Source organism: Chinchilla lanigera, unplaced genomic scaffold (genome assembly GCF_000276665.1).
Source record: "Chinchilla lanigera isolate Chin_1 unplaced genomic scaffold, ChiLan1.0 scaffold00079, whole genome shotgun sequence".
NCBI classification, from domain to species: Eukaryota; Metazoa; Chordata; class Mammalia; order Rodentia; family Chinchillidae; genus Chinchilla; species Chinchilla lanigera.
The window spans coordinates 1,175,882-1,188,707 of NW_004955480.1; the positions used below are offsets into that span (position 1 = coordinate 1,175,882).

A 12,826-nucleotide genomic window follows, 5' to 3' on the forward strand; every position below is an offset into this window, starting at 1 on the left:
GGTAGCTACGGTTAGAGGAATTGTTTCACCAGCTGTTTCAGGAGTATCCTTTCTGATTTCCAGAGGTGACTTTTGTGAGTGAGACCGTGCAAGCATGTAGCTATTCTACACTTCTTGTGCTTAAACGTCTAAATTCCCTTTTTTAATTCACTGAGCCGAGCTACCTGAGGAAGGAACCTGGCGAAGATTTTTCCTATGATAATGCACAGAACTCAACTTCTATTTTCTTTTTCGTTAGAGAGTAAGGGTCACACTTAGGCATCTTTGATGTAATGAAGGAGACAAGGAAATGTTAAAAACAACTAATTGATTAGCAGTTCATTGGTTTTATAGCAAATTTCACTGAGATTTTGTTATGTTTCAGTTTTCCTTAGAATAGTGAAAGGGAAAGATACAGTCTCCACTTTCATGAAGTTTTATTGTACTAGCCAGGCAGATATAGACAGATAAAGTATTAATTACTTAATTACAATTAGGCACAAAACTTCAAAAAGAAATAGAGTTTACTATAAGAGCAGCTAATAGGAATCTGACTTCATCTCAAGTCTCAGAAATGAAAGGATTACTGAGCTTAGTGTAATTCTAATGTGCATTGAGGAATTTGGGGAAACAGTGTGGGGAGGCTCTTCCAGGTAGCAAAGGACCAGCTTGTGCAAAGGCCTTAGACAGGAAGGAACACAGTGTTTACTGGGCACTGATTAAAGCCCAGTATGGCTGGAAAGTAGAGTCAAAAAAGACCGGGAGGGGCTGAGGATATAGCTCAGTGGCACAAGCATCTGGGAAGCTCAAGGTCCTGAGTTTGATTCCCAAAAAAGAAAGACTTGGAGATGAGAGAAAAAAATCCATGATAGAGTCAGGACCAGACCAGGTGGGGTGTGCTCAGTAAGAATTGTTCATGATGTACGTGTTTTGTTCAAACGTATGAGCAGTCACTGAAATGTTGTAGATGCTATGTGGCATCACTAGATTCCTGTTTCCTCAGCAAAGACCCTTCTGCCTGCCGTGTAAGAGCAGGTTAAGCGAGGAAAATCCTGGACACAGGGAGTCAAGTTACAAGGCTGTTACACTAGTCCAGAAAGAAGCTGGCAACTTGGCTTAAGGGAGAGGGGGAAAAGAGCTATGTTAAAGAGCAACTAGGAGGTAAAAGTCAAATGGACATAGGTACTGGATATGCAGAGAGGATAAAGAGCGGGCATATAGATTTTTGTATGGAAAAACAGGGGAAGTGGTGTAATCTTCCCTGATAGGGAGCGTGGGGAAAGGACCAGCTGGGCAGAGGGGAAGCTGGAGAGTCTGGTTTGGTAATGTTAGTCCAGTTTGAGTGGCCGGTGGGAGAGCCACCGTAAGGGGGTAAGTCGAGTTGACTGTGTGTGACACTCAGAGGAACTTCCTTCTCTGGCAGAATTGGAGACAGGGTCATTGCACGTGATCACACACGACCAGGTGTGGATGAGAAGATATCTAGGAAGTTGAAGCATCTGTGAATTGCTCAGTTATGCCTCACAAGTGCATAGGAGCGCTCACTCTTTGCTAGTCCTGGGCACATGAAAAGGGAGGACATTCAATAACCACTGTAGGGCATCTTTTTGCAGTAAGCCTAAATTAGATTTTAGACCACAGCATGGGGAATCTTAAAATTCCAGAGAAAACTATTGGGCAGGATGAATCTGCACCTCAGGCCTGCCTTTGTCTTTGTCTTTACGTCAGTCTAACCTGAGACTCTGCAACCTCAAGATCATTTTATGCTTATTTATCCAGAGTCCACACACAGAGTAGTCAGTAGGAACATTCTTTACTGTAACTCCTTGTGATCTCATGTAACCTTTCCTGAGTTTTGAGAGCCTTTCTCCCCTTCTGCCTTGTCTTCCTAAATGAAATAAAGAACAATAAGATTGCTTTCCACACTAAGAATATGCATCTGATTTTTAAAAAAAGAATCTGCCCTTGGGTTACAAAATAGCCATCTCATATTTCATAAGTTACAAATTGCTGACGATTTTCAGATTATGATGATATTGACTTCACTTGTGAAAATTAGGCCACACCCCTCTACCCTGTTCCTAAAATAAAAGTAGATCTATTGGCAAAGTGAAATTTATGGCCTCTTTTATTTAGCTCTTATTCTTCAGAGACCCATGGCTTAAAATGTCCTATATTTTAAGACTACATTTCTCAAATTATTGTCTTTGGACCACCTGTGTCAAAATCACTGGGGTGTGCTTGTTAAAAATGAAGACTGTTGAACCTTGTCTTCCAATTCTTTTTTACTGTACAGCTAGGATAAACTCCAGTAATTTTTATTTTAAACAAGCACACCAAGCACTTTCCACATATACTAGAATTTAAGACCCTCTCTTTTAAGGGTATCAAATTTTGAGTGTCTCCAACTGGTATTGTGTATTGATGAGAAATTAAATAGCCTTGAACACCAGGTCAGGGTCAAACCAATTTTGAGGATTAATAATCAAATCACAAGTATTCAAATATTTCATGAGTATTAGTGAAACCCATTGCATACACTTCTTTTCTAACATGTAAAGGTTTGTGTAAAGGGACAGCAGAAGGGCTAGGAAAAGTGGAAAAATGTAGAGCAGCACAGAGAAGAATACATGGGTGAGAATGAAGAGATCAGTGTTGAAGCCATGGAGAGTGAGATCTGGTGGAGGGGTGGTTTTCCCTGGGTGTGGTGTACGGGGTGCTCACTTGGTGAGTTCCAGTTATGCATGCTTGTGCGCTTCTGGATATTTCTAGAGCAGCATCTTCTTTCCAAATCCAGAACTAGCAGAAGTCTCTCCTTACCTCCCCGCTAGGAAGAGCGCCGTGTGATTTACGTCGGTAAAATCAGACCTGACACAACACGGACGGAACTGAGGGACCGCTTTGAAGTTTTTGGTGAAATTGAGGAGTGCACAGTAAATCTGCGGGATGATGGGTGAGACTCTTCAAGATTATTTCTTGTTTAGAAGCTGACGTATGTAAAAAATTATGGCCCTAAGATTCCTAGGATGGGAGTTGCCAATGTAAGTACTTTGACAGATGACATGTTGAGTTCAGAACCTTATTTATTTTCTTTCATCCCTATTTATTAATCTTTCTAGTTGAGATTTCCTGTCCCAGAAATAAGTATTTAGCTGCTTGACAGGACAATCATACTGATAAATGGAGGCAGTGGCTCAGACACTGGCACCAGGGAAGTCTCCCAAAGTAGAAAGGGTTACAGTCCTATATGTTAATGCTCCTTAAACAGTCTGAATTTCTCTTTGTCCATTGCAGAGACAGCTATGGTTTCATCACTTACCGTTACACCTGTGATGCTTTTGCTGCTCTTGAAAATGGATATACTTTGCGCAGGTCAAACGAAACTGACTTCGAGCTGTACTTTTGTGGACGCAAGCAATTTTTCAAGTCTAACTATGCAGACCTAGGTATGGATTTTATTGTACATAGAATGAGGAATCCATAATGTAGAGCTCAAAATGGGAGCAAACATACTCTGCAGGCACCTAGGGTTGAGCCATCATTTTATTTTACTGAAGAGAACACTTGAGCGCAGATACTCTTTTAAATGTATGGGACAATTGCAAAGGCAAGTAGTGTAGGTCTTAGCAATAAACCACAGAAGTAAATCCTTCTGGCTCCATAGCTACTGATATTCCACTTTGTGTGTATGTGTGTGTGTGTGTGTGTGCGTGTGTGTGTGGTACTGTGTTTTGCATATGTGCGTGCTGTGTTGTTTGTATGTGTATGGTGTATTGTGTTTATCCACATGGGTTTAAGTTTACCCACATGGAGTTTTTTGTCTATATGCTTGTAATCTGTTTTTTACACTCCACACTTACCCTGAATCCTATCGTATAAACCATTGCACTGCCATCATTGTTTTATGCAAATATGCAAAGGTCTTATTCTTTTTATTGTTTCCCAAACTCTCAAAATATAATTTTTGATGAAACGTAACTTGCAGGGAGAAAGTAAAACTTCTTACTGTAGCTCACTCCACATTTCCTTTCTTTAGAACCAAAGAAATGAAATCCAGTATTTGTTGTTTCCATATGCTAGCGAGGCTCTGTGCAGGAGCTTTGCAAATGTTTCCCCACTTGATTACCAGCATTACCTTAGGAGGTGAATGTTAATGTTATCTTCTCCATTTTGCAGATAATTAAAATAAAACATACATAAATATACATTTTGCCTTTTACAAAGTCCTACAGAATCAAGAAGTAAAATTTAGAAAAGATAAGCCAGTATTAGGAAGAAATGCAAAATTACCTATCAACCTATCACCCCAAAATAACCATTATTACTAAGTGAATGGATTGCCTTTTACGTGGGAATGCCTGATTTCTTATAGTTGAGGTCATATACATAGGAATATATTAAATTCTACTTTTATCGACATTATTATATAAACTCATTTACTACTGTGATGCATGGCATTAAAATAATTTGTCAATAGTTTTAATGCCTGCACAGTATTTTGTTAGTTGGTTATATTTAATTGTTCCATTATGGCTATGCATGTATCATTATTTAATTTTTTGATATTAAAAATAATGTTACAATAGATATCTTAATTTCCTTTCCAGGAATTTTGTTCCTTCACATGTCATTCCTCATCTAATGTGTATATTATAAGCCTTTTAATTCTTTGAGGAAGAAATGAGGAAGGAAAGTACCAAATGCCTTGTGCATATGATGTAATTTTAAAATTAATTTATAATAACAATAATATTAACCTATGCATCTACTCCCTAGCATTATTAGATATTTTTCCAAAATTGCACTGGCATGGTGTAAAGAAAGAAATGAATACCAAATACGGGGATTTCTTTTTCCCTTTTAACGCAGTGTAGTGTCTTGCTGGAGTAATTGATATAGGTGGTGTGCATTGTTCAGGGGAATATGCTATAATTCACTTCACAAGCTAAATAGATAGTGTGGAGCGGGGAGAGGCAGCTGACTGTTAGAGAGATAGAGGCCGAGGGATGAAAATATAAAATGTGGCAAGTCATTTGTTCAAATGTTGGCTGATAAAAACAGTCAAGACAGATTGAAACCTTGACTTGATTTGACTTATTTTCTTCGGTGATGAAGGCCAGGGTATTTCTACTCTCTCAAAACATCTAGGGTTTAAAATAAGGTACCTAGAGGGGCCTTCAGATCAAGATTCATCGTTGTAGCGGGAGGATTGGATAGTATTTCCAAATTGAACTGGCGCCTCCCTGAAATATTTCTAAGAGGAATGTTCTCCTCTCATTATCTCCCTACCTAGCCAGCAGCAATAGAAGCTTTGCCGTTGCTAAAATCACTCTGCATTTTCTGGAAAGTATGTTTGATGTGCACTGTGGGAGCATGGTATTTTCCAATTCCCTCAAGCTCTGCAGTGGGAAGAGGCTCTTTTTCTGTCTGTGCAGCATAGTGGACTCTAAAAGATCTCTGACTTTGGAATCCTGAGCACCTGGGCTGGTAACTTGGCTTTCACTGATCTCAAACAAACAATTCAACTCCATTATCTTCTTTTTTTTGTACCAGGAATTGAACTCAGGACCTTGCACTTGCCAGGCAGGCACTTATGCCACTGAGCTCTAACCCTGGCCTCTATTAGCTTCTGAGTGTCTCTTTGTAAAAGGCCTTACAATATTGTGATTATTTGTGATGCTCTTAGTACAACTATGGGCGTAATATAGGTGGTCAATAAACGGGCGTAATATAGGAGGTCAGTAGCTAGGATTATGATTAAAATCATAGGAATGCAAAATTAGAAACTTAGAGATGTTTTAAAATAGAAGAATGGGCAAAGGATCTAGCTTTGGAACTCGGTGGAATTCTCATCTGTCTTCCTTTTATTCCTGAAAGGCAAGAGCACACACAGGCACTTAGTATGGTGAGCTTAAGAGTATTTTGGATTCTTGAAGAGATTGGGAACTTAGATGTGTATGAAGAGTGAAGTAAAAATGACGTGATGTGGAGTAACTTTACCATGATATTTTAGAGAGATTAACAATTTTTTTTCTTATTTCTATTTGCTCCTCTAAGTGAAATTAGCTCACACATCGTATTTCTCCACTATTGAAAACAGCTAGTGGTTACTACACTGTTATTAGAGTTAAATAAAATGGTTTTAACCTTCTACTCGTGAGCTAGTTTTATAAGTAAGCTGAAAGTTTAATGTGACTTGATCAAGGTTACCAGGGTGAAGTAAGCACTTGAAATCAGTTTTATATGAATCTTTACTCTGTGTGTTTTTCTGTTTTCTCTTATAAATGAATGATCATTTAAAAAATTGACAAAAATATTAAAGAGGAAAAATAGAGAAACTATGCTAACAGTGTAAGATTGGTATAGTATTTACAAATACTTTGGCATGTATTGGTAAATCACTCTCAGATCCCAGCACAAATGTTTTCAACCATGGTTGTAATATTATGTAAGTATTTGAGATTAATATATTCATTTGAAAAACATTAATTTGAGTACCTACTTTGTGCCATGTATTTTTCCTAGTACTAGGGATACAGTTGCAGTGCCATTTGTATAGCATCATAGTTCACAACTGTTTCTTTTTGAAAAGTAATTAGTGGCTTGCAGGGTAGTCCGATAACAGTTTTGTTTTTTTATACTTTCATGTATTGCAACATCTTTCTGTTAAGGAGAGAGAATGTAGTAGAGTGGATGTGATTGCCTGAAGAACTGCATCTGACTATTTCCCACCTCATGTAATAAAAAAGGTTTTCTGTGCCACACAATGTGCTTGTGTAAGTGGGTACACAGCCACATGCTCTTTCATAGTCCAGAAATTCTTGAGAACTACTTATGGCAAAAAAATTCTTCATACTTGAGAATGGAAATATAGAAACAATGAAATTGCAGGTCTCGCTTGGAATAATCTAAAGTAAAAAAATTTAATGATTTTCAATATTACTTCCAAGAAAAGGCATATGTACATGTTCCTGATGGTTCTGTGTAGCCTTTTGTCGTGCAGACTACAGTCACTGGGAGAATGTTCCATCCCAATCCTAAATGCAAATGGAATTCTGATTTCAAGCTAATCCCTTACACTGTATGAGACATTATTTATTTTTTGTCTTTGCAAAAAGATCTTGACTTGAATTTCAGCTACTCTGAACCCTTAGTAATATAAGCATTCACTAGGCCATGAGGAGAAAGGTAAAAGTTAGAATCGCTTAAGAATGAACTTTTGAGGATTTAGCTGGGGATTTAGCTCAGCGGCAAAAGCGCCTGCCTGGCAAGTGCAAGGTCATGAGTTCGGTTCCCAGTACTGGAGAAAAACCAAAAAAAAAAAAAAAAAAAAAAAAGAATGAACTTTTGAAGGTAGTTTTGAAGAAATCTTGGCTACATTTTGTCTTCACTTTAATATCTGGAGAAGATTATAATTGCTGTTGTTCTTACCTGGAAAAACTTGCTGGAAGAAAGTCATTAGGTAAGGACTGTAGGAAAGAAAGAAAATAAGTAAAGCAGTTTATTTTGTCTTTAGATCTAAGACAGCGAAAGTTGAATGAGAGTTGGGGACCATAACGTAATATTGGTGCTGAAGAGCTTGGAGTATTGCAGTATTTTCAGCACAATAGTTTCACTGTGTGAATTATCAACTTTATATCCTTTTATCAACTTTATATTCTTCTACTACCAAGCATTTCTGTTGGAACTTCCTCTGGAAGAAAACATGGAAATGCTTATATTTTATTATATCTATCAATGTGCTGCAGAAATGTTTATTTTCCTTTCAAATAAATGTTTTCCAAAGGATGAGTATATTTGCAAATGGCTTCTGATTGTATTTCTAAGCCACTCTTCCTACTTGCAAGACCAGCAAGAAATATTTGATTTTTCTATCGATGTGAATGGACAAAAATCAGAAGTATTTCACAGAATTAAATTTTATATTCAGCATTTCTCAAGCACATCTATTTATTAAGGGTCACTTAAAGTAGCATGTGCAATTTGGGTAAACACGACTTGGATTAATTTAAGCTTCCAAGAGAGAGCATAGTTGTATTTATAACTGCATATTTATTCTCTCCTATTGATGAGCAGAGGCTGAAAGTCCCCTCTCAGCATGGGAAATATTTCTGTAGCGCTTCTAATTGGAGAAGTGTTCACACCTGCATTGCTGGGCTGATAGAAGTATTGGGGTGCATGATGAGATTGATTGGATGCCCCTTCTGCCTCAAAGGGCAGCAGCAGGTTGGGGATTGAGGAATGTTCTGGAGTGATTCCCTCCTTCCACTCAACTGCCTTTCATGCTCAGTGAAGTGAACTCCACTGAGTAGGAAAGTTAGTCTGAGCTTCTACATGTGCTTCCATGGCTGGGTTATGGAAGAATGCTAAGCAAGTCTCTTAGTATTCCAGAGGGAAAAGTAATTGCCTAAAAAAGAGGTGAAAGACTGTTTTTGCCTTCCTCCCAGAAGTGTTTCCATCTAAAATGAATCAATAGGTACATGTTTTTGAAAGCTCAACCTATATACATCCTCTGCCTATATACATGCAGTATCCAGGAAAATCTGGGCATTGTTTTTTTAAAGGTATTGATTGGCTAAGCTGCAGTTGAGTCAGGCAGTTTTGAACTGGAATGATTGTGCTAATGGCCATCAACAAAGGGTCCATCTAACCTGGCTTGTGTTTCTTTCAGATTCAAACTCAGATGACTTTGACCCTGCTTCCACCAAGAGCAAGTATGACTCTCTGGATTTTGATAGTTTACTGAAAGAAGCTCAGAGAAGCTTGCGCAGGTAACATGTTCCCTGGCCGAGGATGACAGAGATGGTGAATACCTCACGGACAGCGCGTCCTTCGTGGACAGACTATTTCAAGTCATACTTAGGAAGTTCTCCTACTTTACACTCTCTGTACAAAAACAAAACAACAATACAACAATACAACAACAAACAACAACAGCAACAATGGTTTACATGAACACAGCTGCTGAAGAGGCAAGAGACAGAATGATATTCAGTAAGCACATGTTTATTCATGGGTGTCGGCTTTGCTTTCCCTGGAGTCTCTTGGTGACAGTGTGTGTGTTTGTGTGTGTGTGTGTGTACACTTGGTTTGGGGGACGTGTGTGTGCGTGCGTGTGTGTGTGTGTGTGTGTGTGTGTGTGTGAAGACTGGGGCCACCTGACCAGAACGTGCAAGGGCAAACCACTTCAAATGGCAGCAGTTCCATGAAGACACACTTAAAACCTAGAACTTCAAAATGTTCGTATTCTATTCAAAAGGAAAAAAATATATATATACATATATATATATAAAAATTGAAAAGGAAAGAAAACTAACCAACCACAAACCACCCTAAAATGACCGCTGCTGATGTCCGGGCATCAGCCTCCTTCTCTGTTTTTTAAGAAAGTGCAAAATCAACTCGAAGCAAGCTTTCTCTCATAACATTAATGATTATCTGACAATCCTGAAGAAACCACAGGTTCCATAGAACTAATATCCTGTCTCCCTCTCTTTCTCTCTCTCTCTCTCTCTTTCTCTCTCTGTTTTTTTCTTTTCCTTTTTGCCATGGAATCTGGGTGGGAGAGGATACTGCAGACACCAGAATGCTAAACTTTCCTAACATTTTGAAGTTTCTGTAGTTCATCTTTGGTCCTGACACCCATATAAATGTCCAAAATGTTGACTTTCCACTGCAAATTTTAACAGCCTTGTCAATGGTCAAGCGTGCAGCTTGCTGGACAATTCTTTCTGAGGAGCAGACGTGGTGTTACATTGCTCATGAGAGTTGAGTAGAACTCTCTGGATGTGTTCGGATAGTGTAATTGCTACATTCTCTGATGTAGTTGAGTATTTACAGATGTTAAATGGGAGTATTTTTATTTTATGTACATACGATACAACAATGTTCTTTTTTGTTATAGCTATGCACTGTAAATGCAGCCTTCTTTTCAAAACTGCTAAATTTTTCTTAATCAAGAATATTCAAATGTAATTATGAGGTGAAACAATTATTGTACACTAACATATTTAGAAGCTGAACTTACTGCTTATATATATTTGATTGTAAAAAAAACAAAACAAAACAAAACAAAAGACCGTGTGTGTATCCGTTGAGGGCAACTACAACAAAATGATGCTTTACGCACATCCATCCCTTCTTAGGTGAGCTTTGATCTAAGCATCTTGTCCGAAAATATCCTAGTCCCCTAAAGGTATTAACCACTTCTGCGATATTTTTCCACATTTTCTTGTTGCTTGTTTTTCTTTGAAGTTTTATACACTGGATTTGTTAGGGGAATGAAATTTTCTCATCTAAAATTTTTCTAGAAGATATCATGATTTTATGTAAAGTCTCTCAATGGGTAACCATTAAGAAATGTTTTTATTTTCTCTATCAACAGTAGTTTTGAAACTAGAGGTCAAAAAAATCTTTTTAAAATGCTGTTTTGTTTTAATTTTTGTGATTTTAATTTGATACAAAATGCTGAGGTAATAATTACAGTATGATTTTTACAATAATTAATGTGTGTCTGAAGACTTATCTTTGAAGCCAGTATCTCTTTCCCTTGGCAGAGTATGATGATGGTATTTATCTGTATTTTTTACAGTTATGCATCCTGTATAAATACTGATATTTCATTCCTTTGTTTACTAAAGAGACATATTTATCAGTTGCAGATAGCCTATTTATTATAAATTATGAGATGATGAAAATAATAAAGCCAGTGGAGATTTTCTACCTAGGATGCATGGCGATTGTCAGGTTGGAGTGTAAGTTCTTCCTTGTGGAAACTCAGCTTTTGCAGAAGCAGTGTTCCTATTGCACTAGCATGGCCTCTGACGTGACCATGATGTTGTTCTTGATGCCATTGCTTCTGCTAAATTAAATAAAAAAACTTCAGAAAAAAAAAAACCCTCCATTTTGAGCATCAGGATTTCATCTGAGTGTGGAGTCCCAGGAATGGAATTCACTAAAGTTTGGAGTGTGTATTCAAGTTACTCAATCGAGATTTGATACCTGTTTGACTGACATGACTTTTCCGGAAGACGTGCTATACCTACTACTTAATCGTTCTTTTCCTTTCTTTCACCCAACATGATCTTATCAAATCGGTTTCACCCCCAGGCCAGTGCAGCTAATTTTGAGAGCTGCATTCATTTATCACCAGCATATTGTGTTCTGAGTGAATCCACTGTCTGTCCTGTCGGATGCTTGCTTGAGTTTTTGGCTTCTTATTTCTAAGTAGATAGAAAGCAATAAAAATACTATGAAATAAAAGAACTTGTTCACAGGTTCTGCGTTACAACAGTAACACATCTTTAATCCGCCTAATTCTTGTTGTTCTGTAGGTTAAATGCAGGTATTTTAACTCTTTGTGAACGCCAAACTAAAGTTTACAGTCTTTCTTTCTGAATTTTGAGTATCTTCTGTTGTAGAATAAAAGACTATTAAGAGCAATAAATTATTTTTAAGAAATCAATATTTAGTAAATCCTATTATGTGTTCAAGGATCAGATGCATTCTCTATTTTGCCTTTAAATTTTTGTGATCCAATCTTAAATACATTCTCCTTTTTGACCTGGACAACACTACAGACTCCATGTTTCGGATTAATTTATCCCCCTGTGGCCTAACAAATATTGTTACCATGAAGATAGGTTTCCTCCATGAACTTCAAATCGCATCTAAAGTTAGTGAAGCTTTTGTATCTTATGCAGACACTGTGGGTAGCCCATCAAAATGTAAGCTGTGTTCCTGTTTTTTAAAAAAAATTTTTGGGACAGAGTATTTCAAATGAGCATATGCACCCCATCATCACTGGAGGCAAATTTCAGCATAGATCTGTAGGATTTTTAGATGACCATGGGCCATTGCCTTCACGCTGTGGTAAGTACCACATCTACAATTTTGGTAATCGAATTGGTGCTTTAGAAATGTGGGGTTTTTAAAGAGACGTAGCAGAATAATTCTTCCAATGCAACAAAATCAATTTTTGCTAAATGACTCTGAGAACAACTGTTGGGCTGTCAACATTCAAAGCAGCAGAGAGGGAACTTTGCACTATTGGGATATGACGTTTGGGTCGGTTGAAAAAAGGAAACCTTTTCATGCCTTTAGATGTGAGCTTACAGTAGGTAATGATTATGTGTCCTTTTTTGATGGCTGTAATGAGAACTTCAATCACTGTAGTCTAAGACCTGATCTATAGATGACCTAGAATAGCCATGTAATATAATGTGATGATTCTAAATTTGTACCTATGTGACAGACATTTTCAATAATGTGAACTGCTGATTTGATGGAGCTACTTTAAGATTTGTAGGTGAAAGTGTAATACTGTTGCTTGAACTATGCTGAAGAGGGAAAGTGAGAGATTAGTTGAGCCCTTGCCGGGCTTTTTTTCCACCTGCCAATTCTACATGTATTGTTGTGGTTTTATTCATTGTATGAAAATTCCTGTGATTTTTTTTAAATGTGCAGTACACATCAGCCTCACTGAGCTAATAAAGGGAAACGAATGTTTCAAATCTACCTCTGCTTTTCTTATTTATCGTAACCAAACTGCTGGCATGTTTCTCAGATCAGAACATATCACTTGCTTATTACTATTCCATTTCCTCTCTGGCTCGTTCTCTCTCTCTCCCCCTTTCTTCCTGCTTTTCCGTATTCATGGATGCATTTCAGCTCTAAGGAAGTATGCACCTTCCGTGTTTTACTTATCTCCTTCCAATCCGTGAAGGCAGACACGGTGATTTCTCTAATGAACGTTCAGAGGTGAAAAGTGATGTGGGACGTTATCCAATGGATTAGTTCTATTTTTGCACTTAACCCTAGAAAATGTGTATTTTCAAGTAGAAGCTAT

At 37.7% G+C, this 12,826-nt stretch overlaps 1 protein-coding gene across 4 annotated transcripts in view; it reads left to right on the forward strand.

Moving 5' to 3' along the window:
- Nucleotides 1-12,495, forward strand: part of Ppargc1a (peroxisome proliferator-activated receptor gamma, coactivator 1 alpha) — a 644,980-nt gene extending 632,485 nt beyond the window's left edge. For all 4 annotated transcript variants that reach the window (XM_005402464.2, XM_005402463.2, XM_005402462.2 and 1 more), the window contains 3 exons: nt 2,811-2,932; nt 3,274-3,425; nt 8,651-12,495. In XM_005402464.2, coding sequence (XP_005402521.1) covers nt 2,811-2,932; nt 3,274-3,425; nt 8,651-8,754 — 378 coding nt within the window. In that variant the 3' untranslated portion in view covers nt 8,755-12,495. The remainder of the gene's footprint in view (nt 1-2,810; nt 2,933-3,273; nt 3,426-8,650) is intronic.
- The last annotated feature ends 331 nt before the right edge of the window (nt 12,496-12,826 follow it).